This window comes from Candoia aspera, chromosome 13, assembly GCF_035149785.1.
Source record: "Candoia aspera isolate rCanAsp1 chromosome 13, rCanAsp1.hap2, whole genome shotgun sequence".
In the NCBI taxonomy this organism is placed as follows: Eukaryota; Metazoa; Chordata; class Lepidosauria; order Squamata; family Boidae; genus Candoia; species Candoia aspera.
In genome coordinates, this window is record NC_086165.1 from 21677009 (window position 1) to 21696893 (window position 19885).

General features: G+C 42.9%; 1 protein-coding gene across 2 annotated transcripts in view; it reads left to right on the forward strand.

Annotated features, from left to right (window-relative positions):
- The window catches only part of GLCE (glucuronic acid epimerase), a 43805-nt gene extending 25092 nt beyond the window's left edge, over positions 1-18713 (forward strand). The window contains exons 2-4 of one of the 2 annotated variants that reach the window (XM_063313858.1): positions 3014-3603; positions 11417-11662; positions 13690-18713. In XM_063313858.1, coding sequence (XP_063169928.1) covers positions 3027-3603; positions 11417-11662; positions 13690-14714 — 1848 coding nt within the window. In that variant the 5' untranslated portion in view covers positions 3014-3026 and the 3' untranslated portion in view covers positions 14715-18713. The remainder of the gene's footprint in view (positions 1-3013; positions 3604-11416; positions 11663-13689) is intronic. The other variant, XM_063313859.1, reaches the window with a different exon arrangement.
- The last annotated feature ends 1172 nt before the right edge of the window (positions 18714-19885 follow it).

Sequence of the window (19885 nt, forward strand, 5' to 3'; positions counted from 1 at the left end):
AATAGTATTTCACGTTGGCATTTCCATAAAAGTATAGTTAAATCATTTAAATTTTGTGAAAGGCACTTGTTGCAGTGATACAGGGTAGCTTCCATGCTATTCAGTGTTGAATAGTCAGATGAATGAAAGGGTCTCAGTCAGTGGACGATCAAAAGAAGTTAATGTTTGCCAGGCATGTGAATGTGTAAGTACTTCTACATATTCCCACTCCTGCTTTGAGTTGGAAGAGCTTCGCCTGGATGTGCAGTTAGAGCCCAAATCATTGGTGATGTGTAAAGTCAACTAGCACACTGTACTATGTAACCCTCTCTGAATATTGCATAGGCAGTGCCGTCTGTGACATCCTTGTGTGAACATTTTGGGAAGAAGGAAAGCTCAGTTTATCGATCAAAGCAGAAGCCTTGTGACATTGTATTCTTCCTCAAACTGGTGAATAAACCACAGTAGCTCTGGGCTTTATTTGGGAGAGCATATTTCTTCCCTTATTTTGTCTGATCTCTCAAGGGGAGATTTTAGGCCACAAGATCAACTGTATTTGAAATATTTTCCGTTTTAGAGATTGAATTAAGATAACCACATGTGAAGTGCTGTACAAGAGATCAGAGCCAGAGAAAACATGCAGAGGACAGTGTCTGATGTGTTTGGCAGCTGTTTCTCCAGTTCTGGGCTTCTCTTTCCACCTCTCTGCCTTTCCAGGGCAACTGTTAGCTACTGTTGTCCTCTCTTATCACATGGCAGTACAAAATTTCCTTTCCAGCACCCCATTCAGTTTCCAGGTAGGTTTATAGGATGGTGAATGTCCAGTGGAATCTCAAGTGTTACTGGCTTTGAATCTTTAAAGTGAAACTGTACCACCACCACCAAAAAAAAAAAAAAAGCAAAATTAAGGGCTGAAATAGAGGTTTCATTGATAAAACGGTGGACTTTCAAGTAGAAACACTTGCTCCGTTTGGAAACAAATTTGACTTATTTTCAGATAGAAGATTGTTCAAAACCAGTAAAATAGGTTTCCCTCTTGAGCACCTATGGTGAATGCTTTTAGAATTGAGGGCCACATGTTGTCTTGGTGGGGTGTCAGGGACAAAATTGAAGTAGGAAAGGTCAATAAGGAAGGTGGGCATGAGCAGAGTTTAAAAAGATTTAAATCCAGTCCTTTTTAATTGATTCTTAACATAATTTCCAAGTATTAACTTTCTACCCATTTTAAATCATTTTAATTAAATTACGCAATTATTATAAATTTGGAGGGTGGTTATTAATAGCAGCTGGCACCTCTACCAAAATTCAGTGGCAAATTAGGTTCCAAAGAACAGAATACAGGTTGTCCTCGACTTACAACCATTCCTTCAGCAACCATTCGAAATTAAGACGGTACTAAACAAATGGTGGTTATGACTGGTCCTCAGAGTTCCTGCTGTCCCAGCACCCCCACGATCTTACCACAACCTGGACACTTGGCAACTGGCTCACACAACAATTTGCAGTGCCTTGTGATCACGTGATCGCCATTTGCAACCTTCCCTGCCAGCTTCCCCAGAAAGTTAATGGGGAAGCTAGCAGGGAAGGCTGCAAGTCACTGGAGTAAGTCCCCCTACCCACACACCCTCCCCTAGCCCCTCTGTGCTTGCGCTGTGCTGGCAACTTGCACACCCCCGCGCACCCTCCCTGAGCCTCACCACACCTCCCTTGCACACCCTCCCCAAACCATGCTGCGCCCCACCCACACCCTCCCCCACCCAGCAGCAGCCACTTGCCCGCCTGCCAGCCTGCTTGCAGGTCGCCTGGGATTTGCAACTTGCTGCTGGCTTCCCCACTGACTTGGTTGTGGGAAGCCAGCAAGAATTTGCCTTGCCTAACATCTGTGGGATTCAGTTAATCAGGACTGCAGGGATTGCTGTTCCTAAGCAATGCAGTTGTGCTTTACAATCGCATTGCTTGGTGGTGGAAATTCCAGTCCGGTTCCCCTGCTGGAGAGGAAAGTTTGTGCTGCCTTGTGATAAGAGAGGACTACCTGTAAAGCTTGACTTGCGGGAGGGAGTCTCTTCAACTACACAGCTGCAGGATGAATGTAAGCCAAGCCTCCCAGGTGGTTGGTGTCCTGATATGCGATGAACGACTTCAGCTGAAGGCCTCGGGAGATGTACAAAAATACATTTTGTCCGGCTTGTCCTCTCTCTTCTCCTCTAAATCTTTCTGTACTTATTAACATTCATAATTCTCAGATTCTCTGCTTCAGAAGTGTGTTGATGTGTTTACAGATAAAGAATGGCTTCCCGCTATGGGGAGCTTGCAAATCCTTAATGGGACAACACTCCCTCATGTCAGGGTATACTCCAGATAGTATATTTCTGTCTGTGTGCGTGGAGCACAGCTGGGCTGCTTGTCATATCAGCTCAGTGCCCACACCTGTAGGGTGTGGCATGACACAGCACAACGCATGTATAAAGAACAGTGCACCATGGGTGTTGGTTGCTGGGGTGTTGGAGTAGTGGTCGTAAGGTCTGTAGATTGATTGTAATATATTGCACAGTAAAGTCTGTTTAGTGTTTTTTCTACGACAGACTGGACTGTTCGCTTGTTTGTGCATCGTTCACGGAACACCACAACGCGTTGTATGGGCAAACCCCGACACCTCAGAGAAAAAGAGAGATGGAGTCAGGGCTACCATTGGAGTTCCTAGTGATTCAAAAATGCCTATTGTCTGCATCAGTAGTCAGGGAAATTATTTGCATACTGATAATTATACTTTTAGGTTGCTGTAACATGCTGCCCTTGTGCTTGGTCTAGGGCTTGCAGCTGGTGCAAAATGTGACAACCAGTGCCATCAGGCAGCCACTTGCCCACTGGCAGGCCTTTTGGTGGTGCTGGAATGTGTTCTCACTGAAATTCACTTTGTATATTGTTTGCATATATTGTTTGCATACTGTTTGGTTTGCATATTGTTTCATGGGGAGCTCTGTGCCCAATCAGCTCTTCCATTCTGACTTCTAATATAATTTAATTTTTGTTTTAGGTATGGTGTGAATATGCGTTGCTTGGCAGCTCGGGTGAACTATAAGACTTTGATTGTCATCTGCATTTTGTTCTCCTTGATCACCATCCTGCTGTGGAATCGGTGCAGCAGTGGCAAAATACCACCTTTCCCACATAACCCGAGCAGCAGTGTGAAAACAGGTGGAATAGAGAAACAAGCGGCTGCATCAGAGAGCAGCCAGTGTGTGAACAGACCAGCCAAGCAGCAGAGTGAGGAGGCGTCACCCCAGGAGCAGCAGAAGGCTCCCCCCATTGTTGGGGGCTTCCATGGGAACAAAGTCTTGGGCCTGAAATATGAAGAAATCGACTGTCTGATCAATGATGAGCACACTATTAAAGGCAGAAGGGAGGGGAGTGAGATCTTCCTTCCTTTCTCGTGGGTGGAGAAGTACTTCGAAGTTTATGGGAAAATAGCCCAATATGATGGCTATGATCGGTTTGAGTTCTCCCATAGTTACTCCAAAGTGTACGCCCAGAGAGCACCATACCACCCAGATGGCGTTTTCATGTCATTTGAGGGCTATAATGTGGAAGTCCGGGACAGAGTGAAGTGCATCAGCGGCGTTGAAGGTTTGTCCTTTTTGTTTAAAACAGGTAGAAATCTATGAGTGTGTGAAAATTGATACCTAAATTTTGGTTCAAATTTATATCAAAACTTTAAAACTGGAGATTGCTTTCAGTATTTGAAGCAAAAATACTGAAAGTAAAACCCTAAAGAGTTTTGTCCTTTATTTCAAAAACTTTGTTAGGCATCAAACCTTTTAATCCGATTTTACTTCTGAACATCTTTGGCTTCCTTTTTTCTGTGCCAGTCATAGAAGAATTGAGAAGCAGCACAAAAATATGCCTTTCTCTTAATTATTACTTCCTAAGAGTAAGATGGAACTAAGAAACAGAAATACTCTATGTTCCTCACATAAGGCCCGTACAAATATAAGATAGGGCCTGTTTTTCCAAAAAAATAGTTACTAGCCATCAATTTTTGCCTATTGGATCTGTACATAAGAGGCTAAGAGTAGTACTCCTGTGGTACTAGTCCAGCCAACTTAAGATGTAGTTTGATTTGTAGCAATTTGTAGCAATTTGGCTATTTTGTATTGCTTTTTTTATTTTTTAACAGCACTTACCACATTTATTTGACCTGAAACTTTACTTGTCATGGAGACTCTTTCCTTGGAGGCTTGTCTCTCTCCCTGAGCACAGTTTTCAGTGCAGCATTTTACCTGCTCTTCCCACTCTCCTTAACCTGAATCTTACTTATAGTGTAACCTTTTCTATTTTTTTATTAGAAGTTTTCAGCACAATAAAAGTATACAAAATTAAAAGAAGATTAAGAAAAAAGAGTATGTAGAAAATTAAGAGGGAAAAATTTTAAAAAAGAAAAAAAGAAAACATAGAATTATGACTCCCACCCTTCTTTCTACAGGTAGTCCTCAGTTAACGACCATTTAGCAACCATTTGAACTTATAACAGCGCTGAACCATGGTAGTTATGGCCAGTCCTCAAAGTTGCATTACCTCTGCAGTCGCATGATCAAAATTTGAGTGCTTGGCAGGCCCATTTACAACAGCAGCGGGTGCTTCAGTTCCCCCCTGCCTATCTCCCCCCCATCTCTGCCCCTTTAGACGGGCGGGGGAGTTGAAGCAGAGATAAGCACAGCAGGGCAGGAGAAGCATGAGGTCCTCGCCCAACAACTACAGTGAGACTACTGGAACTGTTGTCATTAAGTGGTGCGGTCATGTGATGTTCTGCCTAACAGCTGCATTGCTTAGCTAGAGTCCCAATTAGGGTTGTTAAGTGAGGACTACCTGTATCGAGTAATTGCTATACTCTTTTCCCTTTCTCTTTGGTCCTTTCTAATCCCCAAATCATCAATTCAGACTTTTCTTCTTTCAACAAAAAATCCATATAAGGCTTCCCATCTTTTAAAAAAGTCTATCATTTTTTTCTCTGATCAAACTGGTCAGATTTGCCATTTCCATGAGCTCTGTCAATTTTAATATCCAGTCTTCTACTGTGGGTATTTTTTTATTATTCCATCTTTGTGCATACAATAATCTTGCTGTAGTTACATATACAGTATTAGTTTCCCATATTTCTTTTCTAGTTCATTGTCCATAAAACCCAATAAAAATAATTCCAGTTTCATTGTAATACTATTCCACAATATCTTTTGCATCATCGTGTGAATTTTCACCCAAAATTTCATTGCTTTTTCACAGGTTCACCGTGCATGAGAAAAAGTTCCCTCTTCCTTTTCATGCTTCCAACACTGATTTGCTATTCCTTTATACATTTTTTTCAGTTTAACCAGTATCATATACCATCAATATATCCTTTTATAAAAATTCTCTCCTCAGTTATGACACAATGTAAATTTAACACCCATTCCCACATTTTCTCGTAAATATTAATATTTATATTATAATCAAAATTTGCAGCCCATTTCACCATACATCCTCTGTTTCAGATTTTAATAACAGTGTATACATTTTAGCTATTACATGATCATCACTTGTACATAATTCAAATTCAGTTTTTCTCTTCTCAATTCCAGTTGTCCTTTTGTCCATATTAAACCTCTCTTTCATCTGATTATAAGAAAGCCATTGAAAAGAATGGCCTCCTGTGGCTAATTGTTCTCTTGTCTCTTGTCTTCATCTCAGTTTGTGTAGCCTTTTATAGAGTTTGTCAGCCTGGTTGTTTGGAGAAAATGACTCACCACTAACAAATCGATCTTTTGCAAGGACCTCACTTCATTGATAAGCAGTCTACTTTGTGGTCTTTGCAGTACTGTAATGCTCACTGTTTGTAGTTCTCTTGGTGCCTTGTACCCTTCAGGCAGGAACATCTGGCAGGTGACTGAATATTGGAGACTCTTGTCAGCATTTTAAAGTATTTATAAGATGTGTTTTTCATTTGCTTATTCATTTTACTCTATGCCACTTCATCAGACAACTCTAGGTGGCTTACGACAGATAAAGACAAAGACAAATCTATAAATCCATTATAAATCAGTACAAATATCTCTGAGCAACATCACCTGCAGGTTCCTCAATTATCAGTCATCTCCCCCCCCCCCCCCGGTCTGTCTGGAAAAACATGGGTTTTCAAAAAAGGATGGGGCCATTCTACCCTCGGGGCAAGCTATTCCAGAGCAAGATAGCTGGGACTGAGAAAGCCAGCTTCTGAAATCCCTCCCCTTGTACTCAAGCCAGCCAGGGGTGGGGGGGCAGATTCTACCTGGAACAGGTGTACCTGAGGTATAAATGGCTTTAAGGATAATAACTAGCACTTCAAATTAGACTCAGAAGCCTATTGATAGTCAATGCACCTTCCCTAAGTTCAGCGTTATCCTGCTGCAGTAGCTTCCACTGGTCAACAGTTAGCAGCTGCTTTCTGCATTGGCTTCTGAATTGTCTTCAAGGTAGAGTGTCAGGCTCTGCCTGCTACTAAATAAGACACAGACGCTAATTTAAAGAAATCAGGTTCTGGGTTTATTAATAGTATAGTGCATGCCAAGTTAAAGCTGAGAGTGGAGGGAGCGCGCCGGTGCGGGGTTTAAATAGCCCGTGCCGGTCAGCGCCCCTTCCTCATTGGTTATGCAAACCCCGAACCCCGGATGTCTCGCTCGCTGGTGGGTGAGGGGTCGCAAGGCTTCTGCCGGTGCTCCGGGCGTCTGCGTAATCTTCCTCCTCCGGCCGGTGATGGCTTATCGCTGGGTGATAATCTTCGGCGATTCTTTGGAGAGTCCCGTGTGTGCTTTGGATCGGGCGTTGCCGGTGTCAGCCTTTGTTACCAGGTATCATTTGATGGGATCTTTACTTAAAGTCGTTACGTCGTTGCCAGAGTTTTTATGCTTTTCTTTTGTTAGTCATTTATGTGTCCTTTGCCCCATTTCCCTGCATTGTTGTGAGTGTCGTTGTGCTGACGCAATCAGTGCATCGGTGCTCATGACATAGAGCCAGTAGAGCAGACTACAGTAAACCAAGGAAAAGGTGATAAAGTCATGAATTACTGTTGCTGAACCTCTTGGTCTAGGTTGCAGCAGGTGCAGCTGAAGCTGGGCAAAATCTAGGGTTGCCAGGGTTTTCCACCTGCTGCTTCACCAGGCCCCATAAATCCAGGAAGAATCTTTCAGAGGTAGCGTGGCACTATATAGAGCCAAAGATGGAACCAGAAGCCTTTTGTGCAACTGCAACAAAGGTCTTGCTGGTACTCAGTGTTAGCCTATTCCATCGCATCCACACTTCCTCAGGCTGCCACCACTCAGCTGAAATATAGTCTGTACTATACTATAGGTTAGGATCAGACTAAAGAGATTAGGGAAGACCCACAGATCAGCTAGATATGAACTCACTAATATTCCTAAGGAATATGCAGTGGAGGTGAAGAATAGATTTAAGGGACTGGACTTAGTAGATAGGGTCCCAGAAGAACTATGGACAGAAGCTCACAACATTGTTCAGGAGGCGGCAACAAAATACATCCCAAAGAAAAAGAAAACCAAGAAGGCAAAATGGCTGTCTGCTGAGACACTAGAAGTAGCCCAAGAAAGAAGGAAAGCAAAAGGCAACAGTGATAGGGGGAGATATGCCCAATTAAATGCAAAATTCCAGAGGTTAGCCAGAAGAGATAAGGAATTATTTTTAAACAAGCAACGCGCGGAAGTGGAAGAAGACAATAGAATAGGAAGGACAAGAGACCTCTTCCAGTAAATTAGAAACATTGGAGGTAAGTTCCAGGCAAAAATGGGTGTGATCAAAAACAAAGATGGCAAGGACTTAACAGGAGAAGAAGAGATCAAGAAAAGGTGGCAAGAATATACGGAAGACCTGTATAGGAAGGATAACAATATCGGGGATAGCTTTGACGGTGTGGTCAGGGAGCTAGAGCCAGACATCCTGAAGAGTGAGGTTGAATGGGCCTTAAGAAGCATTGCTAATAACAAGGCAGCAGGAGACGACGGCATCCCAGCTGAACTGTTCAAAATCTTGCAAGATGATGCTGTCAAGGCGATGCATGCTACATGCCAGCAAATTTGGAAAACACAAGAATGGCCATCAGACTGGAAAAAATCAACTTATATCCCCATACCAAAAAAGGGAAACACTAAAGACTGTTCAAACTGTCAAACAGTGGCACTCATTTCACATGCCAGTAAGGTAATGCTCAAAATCCTGAAAGTTGACTTCAGCAGTTCATGGAGCGAGAATTGCCAGATGCACAAGCTGGATTTAGAAAAGGCAGAGGAACTAGGGACCAAATTGCCAATATCCGCTGGATAATGGAAAAAGCCAGGGAGTTTCAGAAAAACATCTATTTCTGTTTTATTGACTATTCTAAAGCCTTTGACTGTGTAGACCATAACAAATTGTGGCAAGTTCTTAGCGGTATGGGGATACCAAGTCATCTTGTATGCCTCCTGAAGACTCATACAGAGTCGACCAAGTAGCAACAGTAAGAACAGACCACGGAACAATGGACTGGTTTAAGATTGGGAAAGGAGTACGGCAGGGCTGTATACTCTCACCCTACCTATTCAACTTGTATGCAGAACACATCATGCGACATGCTGGGCTTGAGGAATCCAAGGCTGGAGTTAAAATCGCTGGAAGAAACATTAACAATCTCAGATATGCAGATGATACCACTTCGATGGCTGAAAGCGAAGAGGAACTGAGGAGCCTTATGATGAAGGTGAAAGAAGAAAGTGCAAAAGCTGGCTTGCAGCTAAATCTCAAAAAAACCAAGATTATGGCAACCAGCTTGATTGATAACTGGCAGATAGAGGGAGAAAATGTAGAAGCAGTGAAAGACTTTGTATTCCTAGGTGCAAAGATTACTGCAGATGCTGACTGCAGTCAGGAAATCAGAAGATGCTTAATCCTTGGGAGAAGAGCAATGACAAATCTTGATAAAATAGTCAAGAGCAGAGACATCACACTGACAACAAAGGTCCGCATAGTTAAAGCAATGGTGTTCCCCGTAGTAACATATGGATGCGAGAGCTGGACCATAAGGAAGGCTGAGAGAAGGAAGATAGATGCTTTTGAACTGTGGTGTTGGAGGAAAATGCTGAGAGTGCCTTGGACTGCAAGAAGATCAAACCAGTCCATCCTCCAGGAAATAAAGCCAGACTGCTCACTTGAGGGAATGATATTAAAGGCAAAACTGAAATACTTTGGCCACATAATGAGAAGACAGGACACCCTGGAGAAGATGCTGATGCTAGGGAGAGTGGAAGGCAAAAGGAAGAGGGGCCGACCAAGGGCAAGATGGATGGATGATATTCTAGAGGTGACGGACTCGTCCCTGGGGGAGCTGGGGGTGTTGACAACCAACAGGAAGCTCTGGCGTGGGCTGGTCCATGGGGTCACGAAGAGTCGGAAGCGACTAAATGAATAAAGAACAAAAAGCAGAGCTACATGTTACCTCCTGGGAAGCCTTAGCAAGCCAGGAGGGATGTGGATCTAATAGGCAGGTGGCTGAGCTAGCAGTCACAAAACCCCTGTCCATTTCTTTCAGAGTAACAGATTCAAACTCTTCCCAGGTAACCAAGCCACAATGAGCCTGTCATCTGCATGAAAGCTACCTCAAGGGCAGAGTCCCACTTGGAATGAACCCAAGCAGCTTTATCGGGCAGATGCTGATATGCGTATTTCTCACTTTCGCCCTACAAGTAAACCTCCAACCAACCCCCCTCCCTCCCCTCCCAGGAGGGCCTGAGTCACCTTGAACTGGGTGGCTATCTGCAGACACAACAAGGGTGGGGAAATACCGATGTTTTACCAGCTTACCACCACGTGGTAGTGTCAGGCTCTGCCTGCTACCCAGTAAAAACACAGACGCTAGTGTAGGCTTAGGTTCTGGTTTTGAGTAACGGTATGCGTGCCCTTTAAGAAAAGCTGAGAGTGAGTGGAGCGCGCCGGAACGGGATTTAAATAGCCTGCACCGGTCAGCGCTCCACCCCTTCTTACTTCGGGTGCGCCCCGAGTCCCGTCGGTTCCGTTGCCTGTAGGTGAGGGGTCGTGAAGCCCCTCCTATGCTCCGGGCGTTTCCTTAATTGCTTCCCTGGCCGGTGATGGTTCATTGCCGGGCGATCAGGTTCGTAATCTCTTTGACAGCTCAGGCGCGCCTCGTGGTCTGGTCTTGTCAATTATCTTCTTTGCAACATTGTATCTCTCTCTTCCGCGCCTCCGGCTAGAGTTGATACTTTGTTGCCAGCACCTGTTGCTCTCTTTTGTTAGCTAGTTGCCTTTTCCCTTGATCTGCCCGGTACCCATTTCCCTGCATTGTCATGCGAGCCGTTGCGATGTCACAAGCATCGCGACGGTGATCATGACAGGTAGTCACTAATAGTGGCTCTAGCTCACTAGGTGTGAACAGCCTCTACCCTCCTGGCTTTTTGGAAGCAGGTTAAAACCATTTCATTCCATTGTGCCTTTGACTGATGATGGTTTTTAATAGGAAATTTAATGAAATAGTTGAGGTTTCTGTTAATTATATTGTTTTTGTTCTATGGTGAATAAAGTTTACTAAAAAATTAAATATAGTCTTCAAGAATACAATAAAATTACAATAAGACATCCATGATATAAAATTAAAGATAAAGTAAAATCAAGTAATAGCAATGTTAATATACCAGCGGTTTTTATCCTTCATTGGCTCTCTGGAACAATCCAATTTTTTAAAGGATACAGAAAACCAATAATGGAGGGGAGGCAACCTCTTTTTCAGTGGGAGGTGGTTTCCTAATGCAGACACCCCCACTGAGTTGTAATTGGGTTAAGTCATCCCATCTGTCTTGGGTAGTATCCTTTGGTATCTGCATAGTTGAGTAGAAGTAGGTTGCACATCTCTCAAGGCTTAGTTAATTCAAGAAATTCCATCTTGGCATGATTATTTGAGATCTTTTAAAAATCCAGTTGAGCAATACCTTTATTTGACCAACAGGAGCAGTATGCCATGTTAATCATCAGTAACATTCTCCAGAAATGTTCATCAGATGAGGATATACAAAAAGCTAAGAGTGGGGGAAAAGCAAAAAAGAGGAAAGGAAAGGCCGCAAGATGATTTTGGCTCTGAAGTCTGCCACTTAAAGTCTCCATCTCAAGATGAGGATGATAGACTGGGTGCATTAGCCATTGGTAGGGAGTTTCAGCTACAGAATCTCACATTCTGGGACAGTAATACCATATGGGATACCATATGCCTGTTTTGAAATCACAGAAACATAAAGCATCCCCAAAAGGCCACATTGGCATATAGAGGGAGAAAAAAAGAGGTTTTAAGAAACACTGGACTTTCCAGGAAGAAAGTTTTCCACAAACACCTTGGAGTTTGGCATAGAGATGTATGAAATGTTCTCTTGTGTTTCAGGTGTGCCGCTTTCCACACAGTGGGGACCTCAAGGCTACTTTTATCCCATCCAGATTGCCCAATATGGGCTCAGCCATTACAGCAAAAATCTGACTGAGAAACCTCCACACATCGAAGGGTATGAAACAGCAGACGAGAGGGAGCAGAGCGGTCAGCCAGGCAAATGGATGGTTCCCAAAGGCTGCTCTGTTACAACATTGCTGGAGAAATCCAGATTCACAAATGTCAAGCAGTTTGTTGTCCCTGGTGAGTCAGTATAAGGCAAGTGGGCAGCAAGTTGCCTTTCCTTGTGTAGAATTTGGGGATTCCTGGTTCACAGCTCTCATTTGGGCAATATACCTGGATGTCTCTGCCCATCCCCACCCCACCCTTCCCAAATTGTTGAATTCCCATAAGATGTTGGTGCACAAAAACCTACCTGAGGCTGCCAAAATCTTCCAAGTTTTCTGTGAATTTGGATGTCCCTGATTTAACATTGCACATACCTGGGCTCCAAGCTAATCTCCTGTTGAGGAAGTCACATGCAGTTTGATTTCATTGTGGCTTGGACAGCAATTCCCCATAGCACCCCTGGATGGCCAGGTGCTGTAGAAAGAATGAGTCTCTTTTCCAGAGATGTCTCTTATGACAATATTGGGGTTGGAGGAGTAGAAGGAGGGAGCAGTGCCTGACCAAGTACAGCTACAGGGAGGGATGCCAAATAGAAATCGGGCAAGCAGAAAAATAGTTTTCTGGGCCTGAGGGTGGAACCTAAAAGATACGGGCAACAAGCATTAATGATGCTGCAAAAGGGGACAGAATAACACATGAAGGCAATGGAAGGGAGAGCTAAATGCATAGTCAAAGGCCAGAGACACTCATCTGAACTGTGAGCTGGAAGTCCCTAATGGCTCTCCTTGGTAACCCAGGATTTCTTCCAGATAGGGATATAGCTGCCAGACTTAGCAAACAGTCTAGCATCAGAAAATACTTCCAATTTTCTTCAGGACCCAAATGCATCCTATGGAGCATTGGGAGGAATGGGTATGTTTCTATATACATCAACTTCCCTAATATCCAATTTTGTTTAACGATGAAAGGGAAAAAAAACTCCTTCAGCAAAATTAATGATTGCAGATTCCTCCCTGCCCCACCATCTTTTGTATGAAAATAGCCTCATTAATAGGGACATGTTTTCCCATAGCCATTAGAATTAATGAAACAATTACTTTAGAAGGCATTTTAGCCTCAGGCTAGACCCCCCAGAGCAAAGCTGAGGACTCCCTTGTCTTTGTAGTAGAGAAGATACCCTGGGGGCAGGAGAACTTCAAGAGCTGAGCAGTAGTAGCCTGGACCCTGTTCCCCTCCAGATTCCCAAGAGCAGTGAGGCTTGAGCAATCCAGACTGCTTGGGGGTGCTTGGGATCACAGAGTTCTGCTCTTACAGTTGCTTCAGAATTGAGTTCTGACTTGTCTTCACTGCTCTGCTGCCTTCCATTAAACACCGTCGGGGGCCTTGTGGCCCCAGACTCCCAGCCAGTCCCTCCAATAATGAAAGCCTTTGCCTGGTGGATCAGGAGCTCTGTAGCGCAAAGGGGCTCCTGCTGCAAAAGCTTTCCATCAGCTTAGCACTGCTTTCCTCAACTTGTTGGATTCTGACTCATCACCTCATGCTAGTTCCAGTAGATGGGAAGTGTGGTCCAGCACATTGTTTCGGGAGAGTTGCCTAGCAAATAATCATATAATAGAACCTGTAACAAAATATTGCAGGATGGAGTGCTCCCCTCAGTGAGTGATACCCTTCTCTACAGCACTTTATTCCATTCTGCCTCCTTCAGTTTTATGGCTCCCTAACAGCAGTCAGCATCTCTTTGACTTCGGTTTGGTATTTTTCTTCATACTACTGCAAATCTGAACTTTTCCCTCTGGATCTTTCTTCTGCATGGATATTGGCCTTTTGGCTGTGTAGAGAGAGAGGCACTTGGAGATTTGCCATTGGTTTAATAAGTCTGGTGCTGCTTATTATATCCTACCCCAGATGAGCTTAATGAAATACAAACCTTTAGCCTGACGTTACTGATGTTTTTAATGTGTAATAATTAAGGGATTCAGGGTGACATGTTCCTTTCACCCTATTGATTGAAGGTCCTTGGGAGTTGCTAGAACATGCATCTTGGCTGACCAGCTAATTAAGGGAACTAATTTTATTGGGTCAAATCTTCAGTATGCAGCAAAAAAGCCCCTCACACTTTGCTTCCTGACCATCTCTGTATTTCTTCATTCGTTTCACTTTAGAAAACTCCGAGGGAGCATCTCTCCAGCTGGGGAACACAAAGGACTTCATTATTTCTTTTGACCTTAGATTTGTAACAAATGGGAGCATTTCAGTGGTTCTTGAGACAACAGAGAAGAACCAGCTGTTTACAGTGCACTACATCTCAAATACTCAGTTGATCACTTTCAAGGACAAAGACATTTACTATGGAATTGGGCCCAGGACCAGTTGGAGCACAGTCACACGAGATCTTGTAACTGATTTAAGAAAGGGTATTGGACTCTCTAACACAAAAGCAGTCAAACAAACCAAAATCATGCCCAAAAGAGTGGTGAGGTTGATAGTGAAGGGAAAGGGCTTCATAGACAACATTACTATTTCAGGTACTGCCCACATGGCAGCCTTTTTTGCTGCCAGTGATTGGCTGGTAAGGAACCAGGATGAAAAAGGTGGTTGGCCAATTATGGTAACTCGGAAGCTAGGGGAAGGCTTTAAGTCTTTGGATCCAGGCTGGTACTCTGCCATGGCACAAGGACAGGCAATTTCCACCTTGGTCAGGGCTTATCTGTTGACGAAAGACCCTGTCTTCCTCAATTCAGCTTTGCGAGCAACAGCCCCTTACAAGCTCCTGTCAGAGCAACATGGCGTGAGGGCCGTCTTCATGAACAAGTACGACTGGTACGAGGAGTATCCAACGTCTCCCGGCTCCTTCGTTTTAAACGGATTCATGTATTCTCTGATTGGGCTCTATGATTTAAAGGAAACAGCAGGGGAGAAGCTGGGAAAAGAAGCGAAGCTGCTCTACGACCGGGGCATGGACTCCCTAAAGGCAATGCTCCCGCTCTATGACACAGGGTCAGGGACCATCTACGACCTTCGCCACCTCATGCTTGGCACAGCTCCCAATTTAGCCCGGTGGGATTATCACACCACCCACATCAATCAGCTGCAGCTTCTGAGCACCATCGATGAGGCCCCTGTATTCAAAGAGTTTGTCAAGCGGTGGAAGAGCTACCTGAAAGGCAGCAGGGCGAAGCACAACTAACCCAGGCTGGTCACCAAAATCCCGTGTCCTCTGCCTGCTGGGCTTGGGAATTGCCGTCTTTAGGTACAGCAGTGGAACTCATAGAAAGGTGGGGTCTGGACTCTGTCTGTGTGTTCTTTTTAAAAAAATATTTCTGTTTTCAAAGAAGCGGTCCTTAAAACCCCTCAATTGCATTCCAGTGGGTGAATACTTTAGAATTTGGAGGTGGCCGTAGAGCAGGCATCCAGGTACGGGACTGAATCAAACCTTAGTGAACGTGTTTACTTATCCACAGTGATCCATGATGATACTTAAGCAGAATATAACGTGTATTTGATCCCCCCCCTTTTTTTTTTGAGAAAATCATTACAGGCTCCCTATTTTTGTTACCCAGAATTTTGCAGAAAAATTAGAATCCATTTTTCTTTCCTTAAAAAGAAAAAAGAATTCTAATATGTTTGAGATTTTGTTTTGTTTTTTAAACTATGTAGCTTTACAGCAGAATTTTCTATTTACTTGTATTCTCCAGAGTGTTGCATTTGTGTAGATTATTTTTCCCTTGTTGAAAAATTCAGACCGTTTTGGTTTCTAAATTGAGGAATAAATCCAACAGTGGTTTGTTAACGTCTTTTAAAAATCTCTTGGGGTTGAGACTTCTCCAGGAACTTTGGTCATGCTCCTTGGAAGCAGAGAGAGCTGCGGAAGAACACGGCTGTGTGCTTGTCCACCAATTCTCTTTTGCCCCTTGCGAGGTTTGCCCCAGAGGCTCCTAGTGGGATGGTGTCTGTCTGCAAGTTTGAATGTTTTGTTCTGTGAGCACAACTACAAGCAGGACCGGTTGACTGCACAAAAATTGTGGCCATTTTGTCTGTGTCTCCCTTCTTCATTCTTCCACTGAATTTTGATCCTGTTACTCTTTTTCATGTAAAACTTTTTTAATGTATATGCAGCTTATTTTCTTGGATAATTTGAACTGTTTCCTTTCAGTCTTATATTGGTTGAAATACAATGCATATTATTTGGAGAAAAAGTCCTATGATTTATAATGTTAGAATGACTGGAAGACCACAAGTGGGTTTGTTTGCTTGCTTGCTTGTTTTCTTTTTGCAGCCACTCTTGACATTGAAAGTGTGTTGAATGTTCTTTTTTTAATTACATAATATGAATCAGTCATTCATAGTTGACTACTTGTTCTACATTTTTATTCTGCCTAGCTGATTTTCTAAATAGTGCTGGCTTCTTCTTAAAAATTATTGCTTGGTAACTGTTATTTAAATTTCTGATCCTACTTAATTCTGGCTAAGGACACACTCCATGAAAAATTTCCATTGATACCTGGAATTTGTTCCGTATTGCCAGAGCAGTTCTTTGAAAGTCACATGCCTCTCCATAGACACTCCATATTACAGAATAACCTGTTCCCTCTAAACAGATTGATGGGACTTCCATTTGTGTGACTACTTAGAAGCTCAGGAAGAAAGAGTTAGGCAAGAATCCCACTCCTGCCTAGAAATACTATTCCCACGCTTGAAATCCTTTTCAATCTGTATCTTCCAAATGTTACGAGCAGCTTTTTTGCATTTGGCTGTTTCTGGATAGCTGATGGTATGTGAATCTATAAATGATTTATTCCTTTAAGTCATGGTAAGGTTCCTGCCTGAGAATCAGTTCAAGAGGTATGTTTCGCCTTCTCATTTCAGTAGATGTTGAAATGCCACTGGAAGATATTTTAGCAGATTGCCTGATCTTGACCAAAAACCAGTTTGTGGGCAGTTCACAGTCCTTTCTAAAACCTTTGTGAGCCTCAGTTCTCATGCAGCAAAACCAGATACATCTCAAAAACAATTTATTTTCCTTCTCATATTGCAAAATATGCAGAAACACTAAAAGGTACATTTTCGTATTTTTTAAAGGGTATGAACACAGTCTACCTTTTCATTTCTTTTCATGTATATTTTAGCATCAACATCTCTGTTAGAGAGCTATTGTGATCTTTTGAGCAGCATCCAAAACACTTCCCAGTCTTCATCTTGCCTCATGATGTGCCTCATTTCAAATTTGTCCATGCAGAGCTAAAAAATATTTACCATTTTTAGAAGTAACTCCCCCTCCAAACTTTAAAGTCTCTTCACTTTTAAAAATCAGTTAAAATATTTAGAGGCAAACATTCTTCCCAATATAACTTCCAACTTCCCAATATAGTTTCTGCTCCAGTCCCCTGAATTCAATCCAGAGAGAGCTGTACCTTTCTAAAGATGCAGACCTCAGTAACTGCATGTGGTTCGTGGAGCAGAGAATTTGGGAGGAAGAATATGTAGACTACAAAGAGGAAGTTGTGGGTGTCTTATGTATGGAGAACTTCAGAGAGTGAAAGACATGTAAAGATGTGCACGAAATGGTGAAAACATTTTCTTTTGGACCAGAATCAAATAATTGTGTTCCAGCGGTTTTGCTGAAATATTTTGGATGAAACAATCCAGATGAGGCAAGGGCATCTTCTTCCATCCATTGCTCCCAGCATAGCATATCCAGTTGCCCCAGCGCCTTCACCCGCCTGTTGCCCGTAGCTTTTTCACCACTCCCACCCCTAACTGGTTCTGTCCGAAGCAAAGCAATCCCATTCCCTGCACAGAACATCAGTTGCTGCTGATCGGGTGGTTTAAATAGCTAAATTGCTGTAGCACCGAGAACACAGATGACATTTGGAAATGCTCACCTTTGCCAATGATACCAAAAAAAACATTTTAGGAAGTTTTCCCAGCAATTGATTATGTGTATATCCAAGCAATATATTAAGTCGTCTAATTTTTGCAGTTGGTGGCCACTTGGATTTGAAACAGCAAGTGCAGATTTCTTTAGTGTACTGCTTTGTTGATTTGTTAGTGCCTTAACCTTCGTGGCCATAACTTTCTCATGCAGTAAGAACTTAGTTTAACCTTGGCATTGCTCATTCTGATTCCCTCATGTCAGCATCCCTAGGGCTTCCAGGCTAGGCCTATTGGGATAATGCTCTTAACCATGGCTTATTGTTGAAGATCCAGTTGTGCACACTGGCTCCTTCATGCCCCTTTGCTTATCAGAGTGAAACCTAAAATTCCCCAGGAATTTTCCAGCAGGTAGACATTGCTGGAAGATGACAGGAGATCCCTTAAAAGGCCTCTAAAGAGACCAGAGGCAGCTATTGGCAAGCTGCACTGGCTATGAGCAGGAATCACCACATATGATGGGGCAGATTCACCACAAATGAGGATGTCATCTGAATATGGTATCTTTGCTCTTGGCACACTATTGATTTGTTCCACTTGTCAGTCTTTGGAAAATTGACAGTTTGGTAATGTTTGTATTATGCGTTGTCATCAGTGGCTCTCAAGAATTATGGGTGGTAGCAGTCACTGGAAGCACCATGTTCTCCTTACTTAAGAAATACCATGTGCGTTGGGCCTTCTAATTATATAACAATGGGCATGTGATGAAGAATTTCAGGAGACAGAATCAAGTGAGAATAGCTATCCTTCATATTTAAAAAAAAAACAGGAGGAGGAGGAATTATATGACTATAGTAATTTCAAGAGCAAGAAAATTATTTTCTTTGTGATCCCAGCTCCTTTTATTTAAATTATTGTGCAGACAAGCATGCACTGTGTGTGAGGAGATACAGTCAGTGACACAAGCACAGCCATCAGCACATGGCCATTTTCTGTGCCATTCTTCGGTGATTCACTGAAAGCCCTCCTGGTACTTGTATATCTCTTTTGTTTTTACTTTTTTTACATACGGGATTTAAACCATGTGTTAAATATGCAATAAATTGTTTACAGGATGCTCTTTGGAGGGCAATGAGTCCTTTGTAAAATTGTACAGACTTTGTGGTTTAAGCACAATGTGCACAGGCTAGTTTTCTATATGGCAGGACATAATTTTTTGCAGTGGGAATTATGAGATATATGGGATCAACTTTGCCCTTCGTGTAAAGCTGCTTTATAAAATTGTAAAATAAAACTTTTTAATGTTGCATTGTCATTTGGTGTGTGTGCTAATTGTTCCTGCAAATTCCTTTCATAAGGTAAGAATGTCATAAGAAAGCAAACTTTGGGTCTGGATACACCAACCTAGTTCAATATGTGTTCAGACACTGCTGGGTTTTGTCAGTGCAGGAAGGTTGCACAGCAAAGTCTGTACTGGCTGAGTGCTTTTGTAAGTGTACCCCAAGTTTAGCCCATCCAGGCAGTAATGTGCCCAAGACATATACCCAGAGCTTACAGCCAGGGCCTTCTACTCTTGTTTCTTTCTACTCTTCCATAACCACATCATATATTTTTGTCTGTAGGTTGCAAGGTGATGCCCATAGAAACTTGAGGTGATATCATTGCAATGCCTATACACTGTGTTCAAATCCTTAATTGATGTTTATGCAAATGATGGGTTCCCTTACTGTCTCTCAGCCTTCACAAAGATTTGTCTACAGTAAGAGCACAGAATCACAATATTACTGTGAACTCCTTGGGGGAAAGATGGGATAAATATATGAGAGCCAACCTGCTGGATCTGTCTAGAGTCCCATCTAGTCCAATCAGGCACATTCTGAAAGCTCACAAGATTGGGCAAGAGAGTGATTGCCCTCTTCTCTGCCTCTCAGAGATGGTGTCAGCACCTGATCATTCGAGCATTCACACAATCACAGGAGGCTGGAATTCCTTTAACTGTTTTAATGAAGCATAATGAACGGTACAGAAGGCAAGCTGCGAATAAAGATTTCCCGCTCAAACCTAACTTAAAACTACATTCCCTTAAAACTACATTCCCATGAAGCCATGACACTCCCCCTCCCATCCAGATGGTATTCCTGGCATATCTCAACCCCGCGTCCTTGATGTGCTCCATAGCCATAATAAACCACTTTACACTCCAACTTCACACCCCTCCCATCTGGCAACACAGGAGAAGGAATGATGGGAGATGCTCTGATAAGGGTTTCTGTGAAACCTTTGATTGGGGAATCTGACATACCGCTCCCCCAAGAATAAATGAAGCCATGAGTCTAGGCAGGAGAGGACTTAGAAGGATACTTAGCATGAAACCTTTTGGTTAAAAGAGGAGCATTAACATGACATGCGTTAACCCACTCAGGATCTGGAAAATGCTTCCATTGAATTAAGTACTGTAAAGTTTTGCGAAAGAAATGAGAGTCCAGA